The sequence below is a fragment of the Python bivittatus genome, unplaced genomic scaffold (assembly GCF_059951505.1).
Source record: "Python bivittatus isolate LINGU-HERP-01145 unplaced genomic scaffold, Pbiv_v1 ctg000850_np1212, whole genome shotgun sequence".
In the NCBI taxonomy this organism is placed as follows: domain Eukaryota; kingdom Metazoa; phylum Chordata; class Lepidosauria; order Squamata; family Pythonidae; genus Python; species Python bivittatus.
The window spans coordinates 44,671,709-44,692,050 of NW_028277112.1; the positions used below are offsets into that span (position 1 = coordinate 44,671,709).

At 36.8% G+C, this 20,342-nt stretch overlaps 1 protein-coding gene across 12 annotated transcripts in view; it reads right to left on the reverse strand.

Annotated features, from left to right (window-relative positions):
- PTPRD (protein tyrosine phosphatase receptor type D) overlaps nt 1–20,342 on the reverse strand; it is a 428,647-nt gene that overhangs the window by 91,093 nt on the left and 317,212 nt on the right. For 7 of the 12 annotated variants that reach the window (XM_088130356.1, XM_088130355.1, XM_088130354.1 and 4 more), the window contains 2 exons: nt 17,154–17,195; nt 16,490–16,587 (listed from right to left, as the gene is read on the reverse strand). In XM_088130356.1, the coding sequence (XP_087986482.1) occupies nt 16,490–16,587; nt 17,154–17,195 (140 nt within the window). The remainder of the gene's footprint in view (nt 1–16,489; nt 16,588–17,153; nt 17,196–20,342) is intronic. The other 5 variants (XM_088130360.1, XM_088130358.1, XM_088130357.1 and 2 more) reach the window with 1 other exon arrangement.

Genomic DNA, 20,342 nt, shown 5'->3' on the forward strand with positions numbered 1-20,342 from the left:
ATTCTATGACACAATCTATGGAAACAAAATAAATTTATGTTTCCTGTCTACACCCAATATCAAAGGTAGGATGCATGCTAGTATGAAGCAAAGTTCACCTTTCCCAGTAAAAATTCCATGGGAAGTCTAGAAGTAGTTGGGATGTGCAAAGTATTTCAGCCTCAGAATATTCAGACCCAGCAGGGTGGGCATGCTCTGGGCCTTGCCTCTGAAACAATGGCATCTAGTGAGACCCAGGATAAGTGCTTTGTCTCTCACAGCACTTGCCCTATGGAACAACCTATCTCTTGAGATCCTACTGGCCTTCTGGAATGCCATGAAGGCCTGGCTTTTTCCTCAGGCCTTGGAAATAAATGGAGCCCAATATATGTGTTGATTATGAGGGGCTTTGGCTTCTGTTTTATGATCATTCTTAGCTGCATTTTGTTTTGCTTTATGTTAATTTATAAAATAATTTTTCTATGTACTGTTTATTAGCCAGCAAGGGTTACTGGTTTAAGGTGGAGAGCCGCCTACACTTTTTCTAAATAAATAAATCTACCAAAATATCTGAGAGTAAAGGAATGTCTTTCCTTGGTACTGAAATATATTAACAGGGGTGATGAAAGTGCCTTCCTTAGAAAGGCATTCCATGTACAGGGCTTTCCAGTGAGGAAGGGCCTTTCCTATTAGCCTATACTTGGCAGGGAATCAAGAGAGGGCCTCTGACGATGACTGGAGACACTCGGCAGATACAGAATGGAAAAGATGCTCCTTTAGATTTTGTACTCTAAAGACTAAATTGCTGTTATTTGCTGACATATAAAACACTCCTAAAGCTGGCAGTTAAATTGAACTAACTTCTTGTAGGCTTTCTGCTTTTTCATTGTTTTCTTTTCCATTTTAAACAGTTATTACACTATAGAAGGCTGTGGCAAACCATTTTTGTTGCCAAGAAATTACATGAATATATCCATATAGTCATCAGGAGTCAAGCTTGACTCAAGGGAGTCTTTCCCTTTATTACATAAAAATGCAATGACAAGTATTAATTAACTCCAACTTCAAAAACAGGAACTGATTAGTGCTATGTTGAACAGGAAGCACTACAAAGGACCAAGCAGCAAATAGGAAGTTTTTAATTAACACAGAAAAGGCCTTTGCTGAATGGGAATTAATTCTGAATTAAGTATTCTAGAAAGATCTCAGCTAGGGCTACTGCTGGGTAAATGTAACCAATTCAGTTTCTAGATTATTACAGAAATTCTTCAGCACTGTTAGAACACTGGAGTGGCAAGGAGAGAAAATACCAGTAATTATGAGATTCAAATCCTCCCTTCCCCTCCCATCATATTTTTCACTGAAAAATTACAAGATGTTTTGTGATTATTTTCCTGTTAACTGCAATGTTGTACTCAATGTTGAGATAGCTGACTTCTCTATTATTTTGTGTATGTTTGAGTGATTGAAGTGACTATACAATCAGCAAATATACATATGATGTCAAAAGGCCAAAGTCTTTCAAGTCAGTAGCACAGTTTAACTACCTAGACATCGTCTTTCACATTAAAGGCCAAAACAACAACAACAACACTGGTTAACCAGGCTGCCTTGAATGACCAGGGACAGTGTTCCTGAGCACCTTATATGAGAAAGGAAACAAGATTATCACAGTGACCCTTAAGCTATTGGTGCCAAAATGTTGGCCCAACTTCTTTATGAAGATGGATGTAGCCCAAATATGAAGTCCAACTTTGCCTCATTAAAGCTCTGCTGCTTCACCTGGAAGCAGGTCTATTAAGAGTTAAGAGGTGGCTTTCTACCCTGAAATAATGGCTAAAAGTAAAACTGTATCCAACTGGTCTAGCTTCTGAAACGAAACGAAACGAAACGAAACAAAACAAAACCTCTCACCCCTATGGGTGGTATGTGTCTTCCTCAATTTTGGGTCCTCTACCAGGGGCCTGGGAATTTGAGGGTTCTGCGCAGTATCTTAGCTGTTCCTAGCACTGCGCTCTTCTGGACAGAGAACTGTGAAATTGTTCCTGGGATCTGTTGGAGCCACTCGCCCAGCTTAGGAGATAGATAGATAGGTAGATAGACAGACAGACAGACACACACACACACACACACACCCTGCAAAAGAAATTTAAAAGATAATATGAGGAAGTGTTATATCACATTCACATCTTCATTATCTTTTAAACATTTCTTTTGTGTGTTTTTTCACATTTATCTTTTTTCCCCTTTTTTGAAATTAAATGATTAAATGAAACTTTAACCACATGGAATCATATTGTCTAATCCAGTGTTTCTCAACCTTGGGAACTTTTAAGATCTATGGACTTCAATTCCCAGAATTCTGGAAGTTGAAGTCCACACATTTTAAACTTCCCAAGGTTGAGAAGGATGAACCAGTTGAAAAGTTGAGAATACACACATTTCATCAAACCAATCTTTGATGTCAGATATACTAGAATCTTTTCAAGTACACAAAGCAGTCTTTTAAGCAACATTCCCAGCAAAATAGATCCAGAGTTTTTCATACATAAGTTTCAAAGTTTTAGAATATAATTTAACAGCATATTAGCATCCTGAAATCTTAATTCCCTTACTGGAGCCTGGTTTACCACATTAAGAATATTCAAACAGTATAGATCCATGATGCATAAGCAAATCCTATGTTAAATTTATTGCATCCCCAATATAGGGAGGTATATAACTACCTCATTTTGAAGTATTGATGAGTCCAACATACCCAAAAGATAATTTTTTGAAGAATTAGTCCTGAGGTCATGAGAAATATATTTCTCATGTGTCACAACTTAAGAACATTGACTTATTAAAGTAGGAAACTTTAACTTCATCTACTCAAAATCCACCACTGCATCAGGTTCAAAATGAGAACATAGCAAATGTTTTACTTAAATATATTGCATTCAGCAGATTTGGGTAGGTTGTATAAGTCTAGCTTCTTCTATGATTGCTGCTGATTTCCAACCAATTTAGAAAAAGACAGTTCATATAAAGGTCTTTCACTAGAGTTCGTCTTATTCATGTTCCATGAAAAAGCTTCAGAACTCTGTACACAATGCATCTTGGTCCTAAAACTGAAAAACTGATCTAGCAAATGCTTCCTCAAACTATCAAATGTTGAGAGCAAACATCCTGTATACCCAAGCTAACCTGTTATTTTGAAACATTGACTCTGCCCAAATGTTAGAGAGTTCTATAATAATAGAGAGTAATAACCTGAATTATTGTTCTTCTGTCTGTTCTGCTACTTGACAAATAAAATCATATACCATATAATGTCATCAGAAGCAGTTGAAATCACTGGACTTTTTATGCTGCTCCTATTGATAAAATCGTATACAATTACTACTTTTCTGGGCGCTTTTAAATCTGCCATTTTCTTTTTCTGACAAGAACCCTGATATCTCTTACAAAGTAAATAAATTTTGTTTCTAAGGTTATTGAATCATCAGCAAGAAGCTTAGTTTTTGTTGTAAATGGGTTACTTTATTTTTTGAAGCTTCTGTTGGGTTTTAAATGTGTACAACTATATAACAATATATGAAAGCTTGTCTTGGACCATAAAAGTTGTTGATTACACATCGCAATATCATGAAGATACTATGCATTCACTGGTAATAATGCTTTCTCTCTTTCTTCCATGCTGGTAGGATCATCATGCTCCAACAAAGATCTATCTAGGGAGAGAAAGCTAATCTACATTGCCTCAATCTAAATAATCATTCTGGAACAAAGAACAAAATTATATTGGCAGAAACATCCCACAAATGTGAAACACTGATAACTGATGAATAAGTCACAGCTAATAGTTTTAATGAGTACTCTAATGGTTTAAATGGGTGACACTTAAATAAAATTCCTAGTAGATTCATTCTGAAAGCCTACCTTCAATAAAGCTATCATTAACATAGCAATTGGATTTCTTCAGCAAATTTACTTGTAACACACTGAAATACTTTAATTTCTTTGAAAAGGTATTTGCAACACTATTATGACTTTTCATCTTTTTCTAAGCTTTTGGCAAATTTTGGCAAAAACATTGCATGGGAAGGAGGGCACAATTTTTGGCAATTTTTAATTACCTGGATATTTAGTTGACTTTACAACTAAGCACTGCAACTGTTTTGCCAGTTCTGTACTAAGACAGGATTCTCAGTTTAGTAACCATGTAAGTACCAAAGGATTAGAAAACTGCCTTAAGAAAAGAATACATACGCAAATAAAGTACATAACAGGAGCAGGGCAGAGAAACACAACAGTTCTACTGACTAACTAAGAGGTGAAAGAAAACATAACTGAATGAGGATAAAGGAAATCAACATTTCTATTTACGCAAAACTGCCTATTTCATGAATAGTTTCATCTTCATATACTTCCTCAGTAATTTTCAGATAAAACAGTTTTTAAAAAATGTTCTATCCCATGGATCTGGGGATTGAGAGGAAGGTCAGTTAATGGGGACGCGGTGGCATAGGGGCTTAATGATGCTGGAGTTTGCCAGCCAGAAATGGTCGGCACTCCAGCGGTTCGAGCCCAGCTCCGCATGATGGGATGAGCTCCTGTCACTCATCCCTAGCTCCTGCCAACCTAGCAGTTCGAAAGCAGACCATCTGCAAGTAGATAAACAGGTACTCCCATTTCAGTAGGAGGAAACGCTGGCGGCGCTTTGTGTGGGGAAGCTGGAACCGATGCTAGACCCCATCAGCAGAAAAATGCCGGACGCTGGACGTGACTGACGCAATGGGCGGAAAAAGATCATTGGTGGAAGAAAGCCCAGATGAACTAACTCCTTTGCAACCCTGCTGGCCACAAGAGAGTACAGCTGTAACTGTAATGGAGTAGAATTGTAATTGTAATTGTAACTGTAATTGTTAGATGTTGTACTATGTGAGCCTCCCAGAGTCCCCATTAGGGGAGATGGGTGGGGATAAATCCAATGTAGTAGTAGTAGTAGTAGTAGTAGTAGTAGTAATAATAATAATAATAATAATAATAATAATAATAATCACCACCACCACCACCACCACCACCACCACCAAGATAACTGAGATGCAGGTTAAAAGAATCAAAAGAATTATTCAAAGTCAGTAAATACTATATCAGACACAAGACAGGTCAGGCTAAAAGAGAAGTCATGGCCCATGAAAAGTTTAATATTTCTAGGAAAACAGTTCATATCTCAAGCCCCAAAGATTGCAAGGTGTGCAGGAAAACAACAACAATAAAAATCCCAGCAACTGATCCCCTACTATTCTTAGGGACCCCAAACCTCCAATCTGGTGCACCTTAACCTTCCAGCCCTATATTTTTCTATTTGGAAGCAGAAATACTGCTTAGGTCTGAGTGTTTGTGGATTAGACATTAGTCCAAAAATGTTATGGAGACTGGTTCTGCATGAGTCTTGGCTTACAACATTTGCCCGTTTGCTCATTCTTAATCCCTGATACCACCTCACCTTCTGAGGAAGGACCCCAAATAGCTGGAGCTGTCTAGCTTTGAGTATCCTGATTGCCTACCATCCTGCTAGCCACAGAAATACGAGAGAGAGAGAGAGAGAGAGAGAGAGAATGAGAATTAACCTTTGTTATCTTTTACATTTTTAAAAACAAGCAAACAAATAAAAACATCTTCCAATAGTGAGCAATGTGGAGGAATTTACTTACATTAAACAAAAGGGACTTGGGTATGCAGGATGTTGGAGGGATTTAGAACCATTATATCATCTGACTATCCTAAGCCAATGCTAAGCACCAGCCAACTACCATCATGCCCCTTTGAGCACTTTCCAAAGTTAAGATTTCCTGTGCCTCAGGGAGAACCAATGAAATATTTGAGATCAGAACTTTACTTTCAACCTTGCAACTGGGAGAAATGAACAATTTACTTGTATCACTGTGCTGTCCTAATGTCAACAGGGATACATCCTATTGTTTCAGCAGTGTAAAAAGAACATTTTCCACTGCCAGTTGCTTGAGCAATGTAAATTAAAAGCTATTTAAACTCCAAGAACCTAATTGCTTTTTAATATCACAGTCTCACAAAGGAATCAACTAGTATCTGAAACTTAATCCAAAATTATATTTAACTTTTAAAATGAAATCAAGATGTAAAATATGCCAAATTTAAGACAATATTTGTAAATACCATTTGTTATGTGTACATATCTAGCCAGGCAGTGTGGTACGTGACTTCAAATATTTAGCAAATCGTGTGGTAGAATTAATTTAAGATTACAATATAGGACAAGAGTGCAGGTTAGAGAGCTTGTTTTTTGAATGCACCTGGGAGAGGGGCCACAAAGTAAGTAACATTCTCTCCACATGCAGAAAAACTACTACACCATGTAGAGTTTTAGGATATAGTTTTTCTTTCTGATGTGGTAATTTACACGATTTAGATAATATTTTACAAGAGACAGCATTAAACTAAACAACTTTCAGTATATGGTTTGAAGTAGAGTTAGGAAAATACCACAGCACTCAACATTGCAGAAATGCAAGCATCTTTCGGAAAAAGAGTAGCCTCTATAAGAATCACATTGTACAAGGAGCAATATAATAAGAATCTGGTAAATGTCAAAACAAATAGATGGTATGGAACTGGAAAATCATTAACTACCAATGAAAATGAAGAATTTGACCCTCTTTTATCAGTGTCAGCTATTGCTATGCGAATTTCATCTTTCAGATGAATCCATAATACGATATTTCCTATTCAGAAAAGTTGCCAATTGCATGAGATCTACATAGTGCATTAGCAAAACATGAATGCTAAATACATGAATGCTTAATACAGTAACATGGCAAGTTGCCAACAGAATTTCATTTTTCTCCTGTGTTAGGTCTTGAGCCTCAGAACATAAAGGATAACTTATGAGAGTGGATTATATTTCTCATACTTAAAATCTGGCAAGGGTGATCATACTGAACACAACAATAAAAAGTATCACTGTTTATTCCTGTATTCATCAGTCTAAGGCCTATTAAAAAAATTCAGGAAGGTTATCAGCCCATCATTCTTGCTTGAAGGCAAATGCATTTAGGCAAAGACGCTTGCCACTCTAATCCAGCATTTTTATACAAAGGCTTTGGAAAAACAAGATTCACAGAAAGGGAGGATAACAGTGATTTGAATACATTAGCATTTGTATTCAGCACATTCATCAACAGGTAAGAGGCTTCAGCCATAACAAGCAGAACTCATGTAAGAATGCAACAAATACTGGTTCAAATTTATAGCATAGATATCCTATGCATATCTGAGATTATGCATATCTGAGAAGTGAGTCCTTCTGAAATAGGTGAAATTACTCCTAGATCAATGTGCCTAGAATTTTAATTCTCAAGTACCTGTGAGTAGATACATTTTTGCTGCATATTGTGAATTAGGACAGACAGGAATAGCAGAGGATAACTGCCTTTCAATTCAGGGCACCAAGATTTTCTAATACTAGGTCAGAGATAGGAATTCAGAGATCCTTCTTTCTTGGGGATGTGATTCCAGCTCTGAAAACTGATGGCATAAGTCCCAGTCAGTCTGAAGTGGAAAATTCCCCAAAATTTGCCCCCAGATAATTTTGGGTTCTTTCACTTTACATCATCAGCCTATTTCACAGTATTGCCCAACCAAAGCCAAAATATTAAGTACTTCCCCGGTTTGAATAAGATATGACCAAAAAAAAAATCAATAACAGATAGACAGATATTATAAAACAACGCATGTAAAATAAAAGACCAAAGGAGAGGAACAGGGATTAGATATATGGGTTGGGATTAGATAGGCAGGGGTTTGAAGGTAAGACCAGCATTGAGAGCCAATTTTTAAAAAGTCATATTTAACTTATTATTGCTTCCCAAGATCCTGTTAAACAGAAGTGAAATGTACTGCTTGTGCATTTCCAGGTATATATTTATTTTTCAAAGGTATTTGGGGCTTCTTCCCTTTATATAGGGGTGACTAATGTTTTTGGCCCAATGGCTGTACTGATTATCTGATTGTGTACAGGAAGCCATACATATGCACACATACATGCATGTATGCACTAACATATACAATGTATGGAAGAAACAGTGAGGCCTTTGCTTTCAACAACTCTAAAATAGATTGCTGGTTACCCATGACTGTTAATAGTAGACAACTAGCAATATTAGCCACTAGAAGAGGAATCCTTCCTCCCTTCCTCTAGCAACTTCTGCTGTTAATACAGTCAAATCCCATAATGTTTATCAAGATTGATGGATAAAACAGGAAGCAATGAGGTCTACACCTTATTGCAAAATGATCCTGGATCAGTTAGGTGGCTTGTGAAGAACCACTGGTGCCGATGCAAGCAGAAGCTGGTAACTTAGTGTGTGTGGCTTTTTGGTGTTGTGTAGACTGCATAGATGCACAGCTTCAGACTCAGAGGCCTCAAACAGTTTTCCAAATCATTTTAGGAGGAAAATCATGTTTTCAAGTTTCTGTTTTTGCCAGAAAAAGTGGTCAAGAACATAACATGGCCATCGTATGACTAATGGACTATTCAACTCTGTCCTACAGCCTAATCTTTGAAAACAAATGCTTTCCACTTCCACTTTCCATTTTTACATATACAAAGCATTCAATTCAGTGCTTTGAATTGAACTCAACTCCTCAAAGTTTTGAATAGATATACTTTTCTTCCACAAATGCAGTTCCTGAAATACCCCTTCAAATGCTTGGTATAGATCTGTATGCTAATATAGAATGGCTGGCTCTTGAGCAAACATTAGGAATTTATAATAGAAAATTGTCTTACGGGAGGCAGACGCTGGTCTTCCTAATTCAATATTCTCTAGTACACTAACTTTGCTGTCTAAGGCTTTACAGAGATTTTTTTTCTAATTCTGTGGAACTTAGCTTGGGACTTGCTTGCCTTGTACCCTACCACTGAACCACAGCTTGTCCAGCTGAAGTAGTAGGATTATTTAGCTATTGATAGAAAGATATAATACTTCATTTTCTACAGCAGCATTTTATTCAAGGATTTTTTTTTAGCTGAAGTCATACACTGCAGCCACACATATTCTAACCGCAGAAAATGCAGCAACTAAAATAACATTCCTCAGGAATTTAATAATACAGCAGGTACAATCCGTCATCCTGACATGATATACTGCATAGCCATTACTGAGAGGCTTCTGTAATTAAAACTAAAAAGAAACATCACTATTTCACTCTTATTTTATTTTCATAGTGGATCAGAAAACCATTTAAAAGTGAATAGGAACTTGCAACATGTTCATATACTCTATATCATAATTACAAAAAGGACAATAGTACAATTGTTTACTCGTCATGCTAATTGTTTCTTAATCGCGGCAACACATCTTACAGTGCAATACAGTATAGGAATGGAGCTTGTTTAACTTGGTTGCTATTTTTAGTTATTTATTTAATTTGGGATACTTTTTTTTTAAAATGTTTTTTTAAAACAACCAGAGCAAGCATCCCTGTTGTCAAATAAAAACTTTAAAAAAAAAATTGCTGAATTTTCATGGATAGCGTCTTGGGTTAAAGAGCAGTTTATATACATGGAATTGGAAAGTTCATGCTGGTTTCCTTAACTGCCATGTAGCATTCCATTCCATTGCACCTTATTCTGTTCAGGAATACAAAGATTGCAGCTGAAGGCAGGCAAAAAGGCCCTGAAGTATGCATGTTTCTTGGGATCCAAATCAATTTTGTTTTTACCAATAGACTCCTTTATAGATGAGGGGAAAGTAGAGTACAGATTGGAAAGGCTGTATGTAGAACTGTTGCACAGAATGCTTTCATGAAATGTTCTGAGGAGAAAGTGATGTACTTATTTAAAAACTCTGCTTTAGGTTATTAAGCTGCTTAGGTTGGCTAATTAGTGCTTCAAAATAAAACCTCAAAATTTAATTCACTTAGTAAATTATTTATGTCATCCATCACAAATCTGATGATTCAGTAATTGACACTGACAAATTTTAGTAAATCTACTAGGGTTACAGCAGCTTGGTGCGGAACCAGAAACATGATTTCACCTTCACCAATATTAAATGTTAACACAAAGAAGTGCCTTAATGGACAGCACAAAACTGGATGAGGAGAGTCATTAAAATAATGTACTGCAGTTTGGCAGCTAGGTTAATGCATACTTTTTCCTTATGTTTCAGTCTCTCTGGGCCAGTTCATACACTCACTTATTCTTTTCATAGTGGAGGAGAAGTCACATGGGAGCTTTTGTGAGGAAAAAGAAATCTGTGAGTCACGCCTTTTGCATACAGATATGCACAAAGATCTTACCTTGGGTACAAAATCATTCATCCATTTGAGAAAAAAATGGGGAATGTATGAAACAGCCACCAATTTCAGCTGTATGTACACGTATATGCATACAAGCAGCTATTTAACTCTAAAACAAGAGCACAAACAGAATCAAGATCCAAACCCAGAAAACAGAAATGTCCAGGAAGATCCCTATGGGACCTGCCATTCTATAGTAATATAGATAACATTTGCAGAGACTGGCTGCCAATAAAGTAAGACTGAATGGAACTTACACTGAAGTATTAGTACTTGCTATTATTGTATATTTATTTAAGAATTTTTGCTACAGATACGGGACCTCAAAACAAAGGCCTGCTCTTTTACAGTATTTTCTCCCTCTACTATGTACCTTAAAGTTCTGAAATTGTTAAGTTACACATTATGATTAAAATCATGAGCTTTAAGCCTCCAAATCAAATGCTTAGAAGGTATTTGATACAATGCTGTGCTTTGTATGTTACAAGATCAGAAAAATCCACTTCAGATCATATTTGGCATTGTGATTGTATCAGAAACATGTGAAGACTCATTTGATACAATTGGATATTAAATCTTCAATTTAACAGAATGATAGCAGGAAAAGTATGTCTGTTCAAGACATTCAATTAAGGCTTTACCCTAACCCTAGAACAACAGCCAGGTTGGACAAGGCTGATGCGTGTTGCCCCCCCTCTTCCCTCATCCTCTTAGCAGATCCCAGTCTGGTATATCTCACCAGTTTCTCTGTTCCCCAATCTTCCTAGCCCCTCTCTTCCCTCTTATCTTGCCTCCCTTCCACCACTGCACCTGCTGATGCTATAGTTCAGCGTAACTCTGTTGATCAGATTTTGTCTGATCAATCTGAAGACCGCAAAACTGAAATCCATTAAAACATGGGTTTACTGATTATTGTTAAATTTCAAACATAACATTTCCAAGTAATTACGCTCCATTGTTTTATGGAAGTCAAGCTTAATTCTTATATAGGGCTATATTTAACATAGATGGCACAAAGTAGAACACAGGCTTTAGGACTATGTATTAGGGCTGTGTAACCACTTAGGAGAGCCAGTTTGGTGCAGTGGTTAAAGCACCAGGCTAGAAACCAGGACACTGTGAGTCCTGCCGTAGGCACAAAGTTGGCTGGCTGACCTTAGGCCAGTCACTGTCTCTCAGCCCTAGGAAGCAGGCAATGGCAAACCACTTCCAAAAGGAGTCAACACTGACTTGAAGGCACAAAAAAACCAACCAACCACCCAACCCAACCCAACCCAACCCAAAAAATAACCCCACACTTTTAAAAGGAGCTTTACATCACCCAGTACTGTGTATGAAGCAGCTCTTTTCCAATTGTTAAAGCAGCTGCATTCATTTCACGACTTGAGATGCTGCTTCTAAAGCTACGCCCAGCCGTGTCAGGCAAGCTTTGAAAACCACACAGCTGGTACTTCATATGTACTCCTGTCCCTTGCAAAGAACCTCTGCATATATATATATGTAAATATATATGTACATATTATTATATATAAGAAAATATATAATAACAGTATAAATTGTAATATATAGTGTCTGTCTTTATATTATCTTATTATATTTATATATAAATTATGAACCTCTAGAGTTCAATTGGATTCAGGTTGTGTATACATTTAATTCATAAATGTATGTATTATGTATGTATGTCTGTTGAAGATTTCGCATAGCCCTAGAGACTGGCAGCTGGCAATCTGGTCTAGAGCAGAGAAGAGTAAATAGCCACCATTATTAAGTGGCAATCAAAGGGATAGAGATCTATGTTATTAGCAACCACTGCTAACTGCAGGAAGAGAGAGGGGAAAGCAGTATTGTGGAGGATACGCTGCTCATGAATCGTCCCCTGTGTGAGAATGGTCAATGACAGAATTTAACAAGCAGCATGGAGTGCTGTCTACTGTACTCTCCTAGAGTTGTGTGTCAATAAAACCACAGGTTTCCATCTACTTCGGCTGCTGCTCACCAGTTGCATTTGTTTATTGTCTTCTCTTTCTTACCTCCGCTAAACAGCACCGTTATGGAGATTACCTCCTTGGCTGAAGATTTGACAGAAACATTCTAGGAATGCCCTCTGTAGTTACATCACACCCAGCTATGGCACCTTGCCAGGTTACTTTCTTTTATCATTTCAGATGGCAGGCAGAAAGCCTTGGGTTCACACAGGCTTGTAGTTTTATGATCTCTGGGTGAATATTGCAATATTTTCTTGGCTGATAATGCAGTAATTCATGACTGACAATTTTCATTTGTTATTGACTTCAGTCCAACTGAAATTAATCATAATCAAGATCTAACTGAACAATTAATCATGTCTAAGTTATACTCCATTTGTTTCAAAGAAACTTAGTCATAACTCATTCTAGCTAACTTGAGGCTGATATATTTTCATATATGACTTTTATCATGCTATTCTTATTGGTTTTATTTTAAATTTTCTATGACTTTTTCCTTTATGTTTAGATTTTTAGAATCAGTCAAGCAGAATAGATATTGGACTGGATCCAAAGAATTATGCATATAAATCCACCCATCCAAAGAAGCTATATGTTCTTTGAACAATAATTTCCTATACCAAAGTCAAATCTCCTTTGGAACTCAGAGAAACTTCTAAACATCAAAGGCATTCCAAAAGATGTTGTAGCGCAGGGTTTTTCAAACTGTTTTCCATGGAACTCAGTTCCATGAGTGGAGGAAGAGGGGGAGCAGAAAGATGATGGCTCAGGGTGTCCACAGCATTTTTTCTAAGGAAAAGCAATCTGATCCCAGTCATTGAACCTTGATTTGTTTGGTTAAAACATTAATCTCCCAAGTAATTCTGAAATTCCATTTTTAATGTCTGTACATTAGAAATGTTATTTGCATTTACAAGCACGGTTTGTTCTTTTATACTTCAATATAGTAAGTGAAGGAACTTTCTAGATGTGATGGAATGTATCTAAGAATGGGGGAGGTGATGTGGTGGACTGCAGAAGAAAGCAAGGTTCTCAGCAAGGAGGGGGCACATTCCAAGAAGGGCAGAGAGACAAGAGACAACACAGTCCAGAGCAGGAGTGTGGGAAGTGTAAGAGGTTCAGGATAGCCACTCCCTAGAATCTCCCAGGGTATATTCACTAGTTGCAGCAGTACAGATTTAGTCCGGCAAGATTTGTTTATATGGTATAAGGAATAAAGGAACTGAACTCGGTTGGACTGTTTCCCTGTTGTTGAGCTGGGCCTGAAACTAGGATAGTAATTGGGGCATCCATTTTTGTGAAATTCAAATGACTTTAATATACAAATTTACATAAATAAGTTACAATCTGTACAAGTTTAGTTTTATTGCCAGTTTTCTGCCTCTACACCTTTGCCTCTTGATTCTGGGATTTCTTAAAGTAACAGCTTAGCCTGAAAGTTTGAAAACCCCTGTTATATGGCACCTTTTGCTTTACAAATAGTGGCATTTGTTTCAACTGTGCCCACTGTATCATGTTTTATATGATAATCTTTAGATTCTACATAATTGATTCTACATGCATTTGAACAGACAGCAAAAGAAAGTACAGATGACTTTAGGAATTTATACTGTGCAGAACAGCTAATGTGAAATTCATATAAAGGAAATAAATGAATACCAGCAAATGACTGATTAAATACTTAAGTGCACAGTTTAGGTAGCATGATCTCTGTGACCATGAACACTAAATAATTACATACAATTGGCATAAAATTTCTGCTTTATTGTGTTAAGTGTCACTTTAAACCCTAAAATGACCTTCAAGTCAACATGCTTTAGTGAATGTTAAAACTCTGTATTTTCATTTTTGACAGTAATGAGATTACTTTTCAGGCAAAGCTTAAGACCTTATCTAACACTGAATCATTACACAATAAGCAATTGAACATAAGTACTGTAACAGCAAATATGCAGTTGCTATTTAAACCTCTCCTGCTTAAGATATTAGATATTTATACTCTATAGACTTTGAAATATTTCTGTAAAGGTCAAATAGAACTGTATTATAAAGGTAACATTTATTAAAGTTACTAACAAACTGTTCTCACACAAATGAGGCACCCATACTTTATAGATGCAGAGTACTAATTTATTTACATTCTGTTATAATGTCAGTGTCGCCTGGAACAGTAAATCTCAAAATCATCAGTTTCAAAGCCTTTTACAGTATATGAAGGGTATATTTAAAATGTGAAAGCTTCAATATATGTTAATAAGCTGTAAAACTACCCATATTTTAGAGTAAACGGTTTTCTATCTCTGGAATTTACAGAATTTTATGGTAGGATTGTAACATGCTAGTATTATTTATGTTAGATGAGCCAGCTGACAAAATGTCATTGCGCTATTGCTTATAACGAATGCTAGTACTCTAGCCTTAGCAACCATATTTCCAGGAATAATTTGCATTAGTTGCATGAAGAATATAACAGTCCAATACTTAACTGCTTGAAGGACGTGGCAGAATAAGTATTGCCATTTCAGTAACTTCATGCAAACTGTGTCCTACTGTTAAGTGTATTAAGATGGCTGCGTCAAGCAGCTAATTCTAGGGGATAACAGAAAGACAACAAAACTGTTACTTAATTGGTCCGTGTTTACTTTTATTGGCAAGATGGAGGAGAAAGCTTTCTCTCTCAGGTGCCAAAATAACAGGGCTGAGTTTAGTGGTGGGTGGTGGAGTTACAGCCTTGTTTGAATTTCTTGAGTCAGAGGCTAAAGGGGCAGATCTGACATACCATCACCCTGTGGCAGCTTCAAGAGACATGAGTCTGAGCAAATAAGACTTAGTTCAGGTAGTGAGGGGGCAGATTCTGGAGGATCACCCAAGAACATGCTGGCAGCTACCAAGGGCTCAGCAAAGGTGATCAGCACATCTCCTTGAGAAGAGAGACACAATGCCCTTAATCAACCTCAAGCATCTGGGGCTATATTAGAGCAACCTCCAAGCCCCTGCCCTCCAAGCAAATGGAGTTGTTTCCAACAACTGTGTTCCACCTACTCCTAGCTCTCCATTTGGGCTGTAAGCTTGACCTTTGTACTAACTTGTGGAATTCTCTGATGCTCAAATCCTGGTCTGTTACAGGCAACTCTTTCTCCTCCTAGCAGATAACTCATGTTACAAGGGAAGATATGGACCTTTTAAAGCCAAGTCCTCTCTGGCTAATTACTCACCTGACACAATTATCAGATATAAATCACAGCATGGATGATTTAGTGAAGAATATTTAATCCATCGTTACCTGCAACATCAGCTATACATACTATAGCAGAATTTTCTTTGAACTTTTAGGTTTTTTCTTTTTAACCCAATGGAATGTTAGAAATAAAATTATGTAAAGGGCCTTAGAATTATGTCTGTCCATCAGCAGGAAGAAGAGAATGGAACCAAATTTCATTGTGGTAGGAATAAGCCAGCAAAAGAAATAGAGTTTGAATGTGGGATGAGTCTAGTTGGGGGCTACAGAGGAAAATAATCTGGAGGGGAAAAAAAATCCTCTAATGTCTTCCTCTGGGAGAGGCATTCGGCAGCAGCTTGGAAGACTGCTGACCACTCAGTTCTGAAGCTCCACCCTCCTCATCACATGACCCAGAGTGGAGCTGCTATTAAGGGGTTGGAAAAAATTCCATAAGAATTCTGCATGCTCTCCCTACATTTGTTCTTTTCTGGAACCAGCAATAATTTATGATAAATAATGAATGTGGCCCAGTTGTCTTCAGCCACATCTTACTGAGAATGATCTCTCTGTGTTAGCGTGCATCCTGGGAGTGGTAATCCATGGGATATTAAAAGCTTCCCATGATATTAAAAGCTTCCCATGGTAATCCATGGGATATTAAAAGCTTCCCGTGATATCCATGGGATATTAAAAGCTTCCCATGATATTAAAAGCTTCCCATGATGATACCATTAAAACTTGTAACTCATGAATTAATGAAGGATGAGGTAATAATAGCTTGATACAGTACTACTTAACTACATTGAACCAAATCCTTAGCATAGGCAACATTTGCTCTGTGAACCAACCCAATTCTGAATTAATTACTTAAGTTCCTATGAAGTCATAAATTAAGCTACACAGATGACAGATAAAATTAATATTGCCATTCTAAATTATCAATGAATCAGCCTGTGAGAAACCTGGGGGTCATTACCTCATATTCTTGGGAAAATTTCAAGTTGTCGTTTGCCTTCAGCCTTTCAATGTGATCCGCAAGTTCCAAAATAGGTATTGGTGGATGGCTAGCCATACCTGTTGAAGTAGAAAAAATATGGAATTGAAAAATAATGAAAGACAAGAACTAATATCCAAACTTAAAAATATAGCAATTAAAATGGCTATAAAATGTGTAAATAGTAAAGATGTTTTAAGGTGACAGAAGCAGGCATATAGTTTAGTCACTCAAAGCAAGACATGCTTTGGAGAGATGAGCTTTGAAGCCAAAATTACTAACAAAATAATAATAATAAAAAAAATACCAAGCAATTTCCCCAAACAACCATTCTCTAGTGTTAGAATGAATATATATATATATATATATATATATATATATATATATATATTTACACACACATATGTTATGCCAAGACTTAATGAAGTTAGCTAAGTGGGAGGAATGAGATAGTTAGGCCTGATGTTCATTTCTGTTTGAGTAATGACTCTTAATGCCATATATAACCCTTGTCTTGAACTGTGTGAAATGGAAATGGTGTTGGACTTAGGTGAACAGAAGGTGAATTGAGGGCAGGGAGAAACCAATCAAAGAAGCCTAAAGAGTTAGAATAGTTGAGAGAAAATAACTTATGAGGAAAACTAACTTGAAGAATGTAGGTTACCAGGGTAACCAGAGAAACTTGGTCCTGCAAAAAGAAATTACAAAAATAAAAAAAGGGGAAGAAAAAAAAATCTCATGTATAATTATAAAATTGGATGAAATGAAATAAATGAATATTTTGGTTCTTAAGAAAGTAATTACTGTGTTTCAAGAATTGGAGAAGTTGATTAAGACAAAGAATAATCTAATGATTTTTCAAAATATGTTACAAAAAGTTTAGGACATTCACATGCAGCTATGGATTGCCAGAGTAAACATGCATTGCTGCTTACAGACAACAGTCAATAAAGACAAGATTATACATCAGACATTTAAAGCTTCAAAAATGTTTTCACTAGTAGCAGATTGTAGTGGCAGGGGTTGTACAGAATCAGTTTTGTGAAACACAAACATGCAGTTTACCCTACTTTCTCAGAGAAAAAGTCTCAACCCCATCCCTTTATCAACCCCCAGAGATTACCTACAATCTACTTCAGGTGTAAACATCTTTGTCTACGGATGGAAAAATAGTGAACATTGAGAAGAGTTAAGGAAGGGAAGGGAAGGGAAGGGAAGGGAAGGGAAGGGAAGGGAAGGGAAGGGAAGGGAAGGGAAGGGAAGGGAAGGGAAGGGAAGGGATGGAATGGAATGGAATGGAATGAGATGGGATAGAAAAGCAACAGGGAAAATTGGAGACAGGGCAGAAGAGGCAAAATGGGGTCAACTAGCATGATCTGCCAGCTAAAGATGTTAACAAGTCCACTCTTTCTGAGTATATATTTTTTCAACTACCCATGTGGATGATTTTACACCCATTCAATGTATTTCCCATGAAGTATCCTTGCCTAGATAAAATAGCTTGCTGTAGGGAGACATATAATTGGCTAGATTTTTTAAACTAGCAAACCCCAGGATGTATGGACATTATGTGTAAACAAAAGAAAAATGACAACTGAAGGGAGGAGTGGGGGGCTCAAACTGGAAGCCACATTTTCCACAGGTCAGGCTGTCTCACCACTGCAGCTTTGAAAGATGTACTCTACCAAATCCAGTTTGCAATGATGCTGCACAGCTTTACGTGACATGATTAGGAAATTATAATATAAATATTATTCAATAAATTACATTTGCTATATTATTACTAAGGTTACAGAACTCCTGGCTTAGTGGAGGAAGGACCATCACCAGCATGTGATTTAAATCCTGCTGGTGGCACTGAAGATAACATTATGAAAGATAATATGATGTGGCAGAACTAATTAGATACATAACAGCTCTTTTGATTGTTTGGTAAGCATATTTATACTGAAGTGCCCACACATTATGGAAACTACTTTCAGAACGGAAAGCAACAATATTTTTATTGATATGGGAGATGTTTTAGTATCTCTCATATCTTCATATGGAACATTTAACCTGGGTGATTTTTTTTTTTTTTTAGAAATAGCCATCACATTTTTAATCCAGATCGAGCATCCCAGTGACACAATATAAAAGGAAAAAAGGCACAAGAAAATGCTAGGTTTATTCAGAAATGGAAGTTGAATAATGGAACATCTAAAACAGTGAACAGAGAAAATAATAGACAAAGATGTTTAAACCTTTTCGAGCGAATCGTGGGAGAGAGTTATTATCATATAAGGATTGAGTGGTAGTTTGGCTAGAGAGGGAGGACACAGAGCCAATCAGGGAGGCGTAGGGGACTGAATTACTGCTCAAAGCTGTAAAAAGTAAAGCCAATTGGAAATGGGAAAGAAATTAGTAACAGCAGTATACCATCATATTAAGTCAGTTTTTACAAAGACCAAGGTACTATTCTGCATGCACAATGTTACGTGGACATTCAGAACTGGGAGAAAGAGACAGAAATGTCAGATTATCCTAACTTATTCATATATAGAACCAGATGGCTGTATTAGTGGACCATCTCATTGCAGAACTGGATCTCAATACTCAATTGGCTAGGAAGTTTAATATTATTGAAAACTGAGAGATCGTTCCATGAAATAATAGAGGGCTCTAATGCAGGCTTATACAGAAGTAACAAAATCTTCAATGGTGCTCACTCTTTAGTAAAGATAAGTACAGTTGCAGACTAAGAATGTTAACTAATCAAGTTCTTTTCTTCCATGACTTTTGCTGTTTTTATTAGATCCATATTGATAAAAACACTCAGGACAAGAATTCCTTCCACATTCTGCTATTTATATATGGCATCATCCTTCTGCAGTGAGACATCTGAGCCTTATCAAAATGTGGTATACCATCTTTGACTTGTTTGCTTGTTTAAGCAGAAGGGATGGGTTTATTTAAGCAGAAAATTCAACCACTTCTAGAATCAACCATCTGATTATTATTGCAGGGTAGCATTCTTATGTGTATGAGTAATATAAAATGAAAGCCTTTCCATAAAGTTTTACATTTAGAAAGGTAGTGTGAGTGTGTGTGGGGGTTGATCCTTCCTTCCTTCCTTCCTTCCTTCCTTCCTTCCTTCCTTCCTTCCTTCCTTCCTTCCTTCCTTCCTTCCTTCCTTCCTTCCTCCCTCCCTCCCTCTATCATTCCCCACTGTTTATTTATCACTTATACATTCTAAAACATATCACATACAGATGAATATAATTTATATTTATTTAGTTTGACAATGAATTTGCTTTTTTGCTACAACTGCATCTGAAGGCCAAGTACTGTCCTCAACACAGTCAAGAAATTTCAGCTGGTAATGGGCTTCTGCATATCAAGAGTCCATTTTAACTTAATACTATAGAATACAGATGGGTTATTTTATGAATCTGGAAAGCATCCACTGTTGATGCATATTTGCATGACTTAATGTATCCTAAGAGCATTTTTATTAACAGATATGGGTGGAACAGCATATGCCAATGTTTTTTTCCCTCCATACTGCCCGATTATATTAAAAGAGAGATGGGGGAAAAAAGAAATCAAACAACCCAGAGATGGAAATTATGTAGCCCTGGTTCAAGCCAAACAACAGCAAAAACATGCATATATCAGATTTCATTGTCAAGTATCCCTTTTGCTCAGGTTTACTAGAGATACAGCACTCTTCAGCTGCTGTATTTCTAGTATACTAGTTACATCTATTCTTGTGTGGTGCATGTTTCTGAAGAAAGTGGTGATTTTATAATGCACATGAAGAAGCTATGCTGTATGCAAACAAGAGCATGTGAGC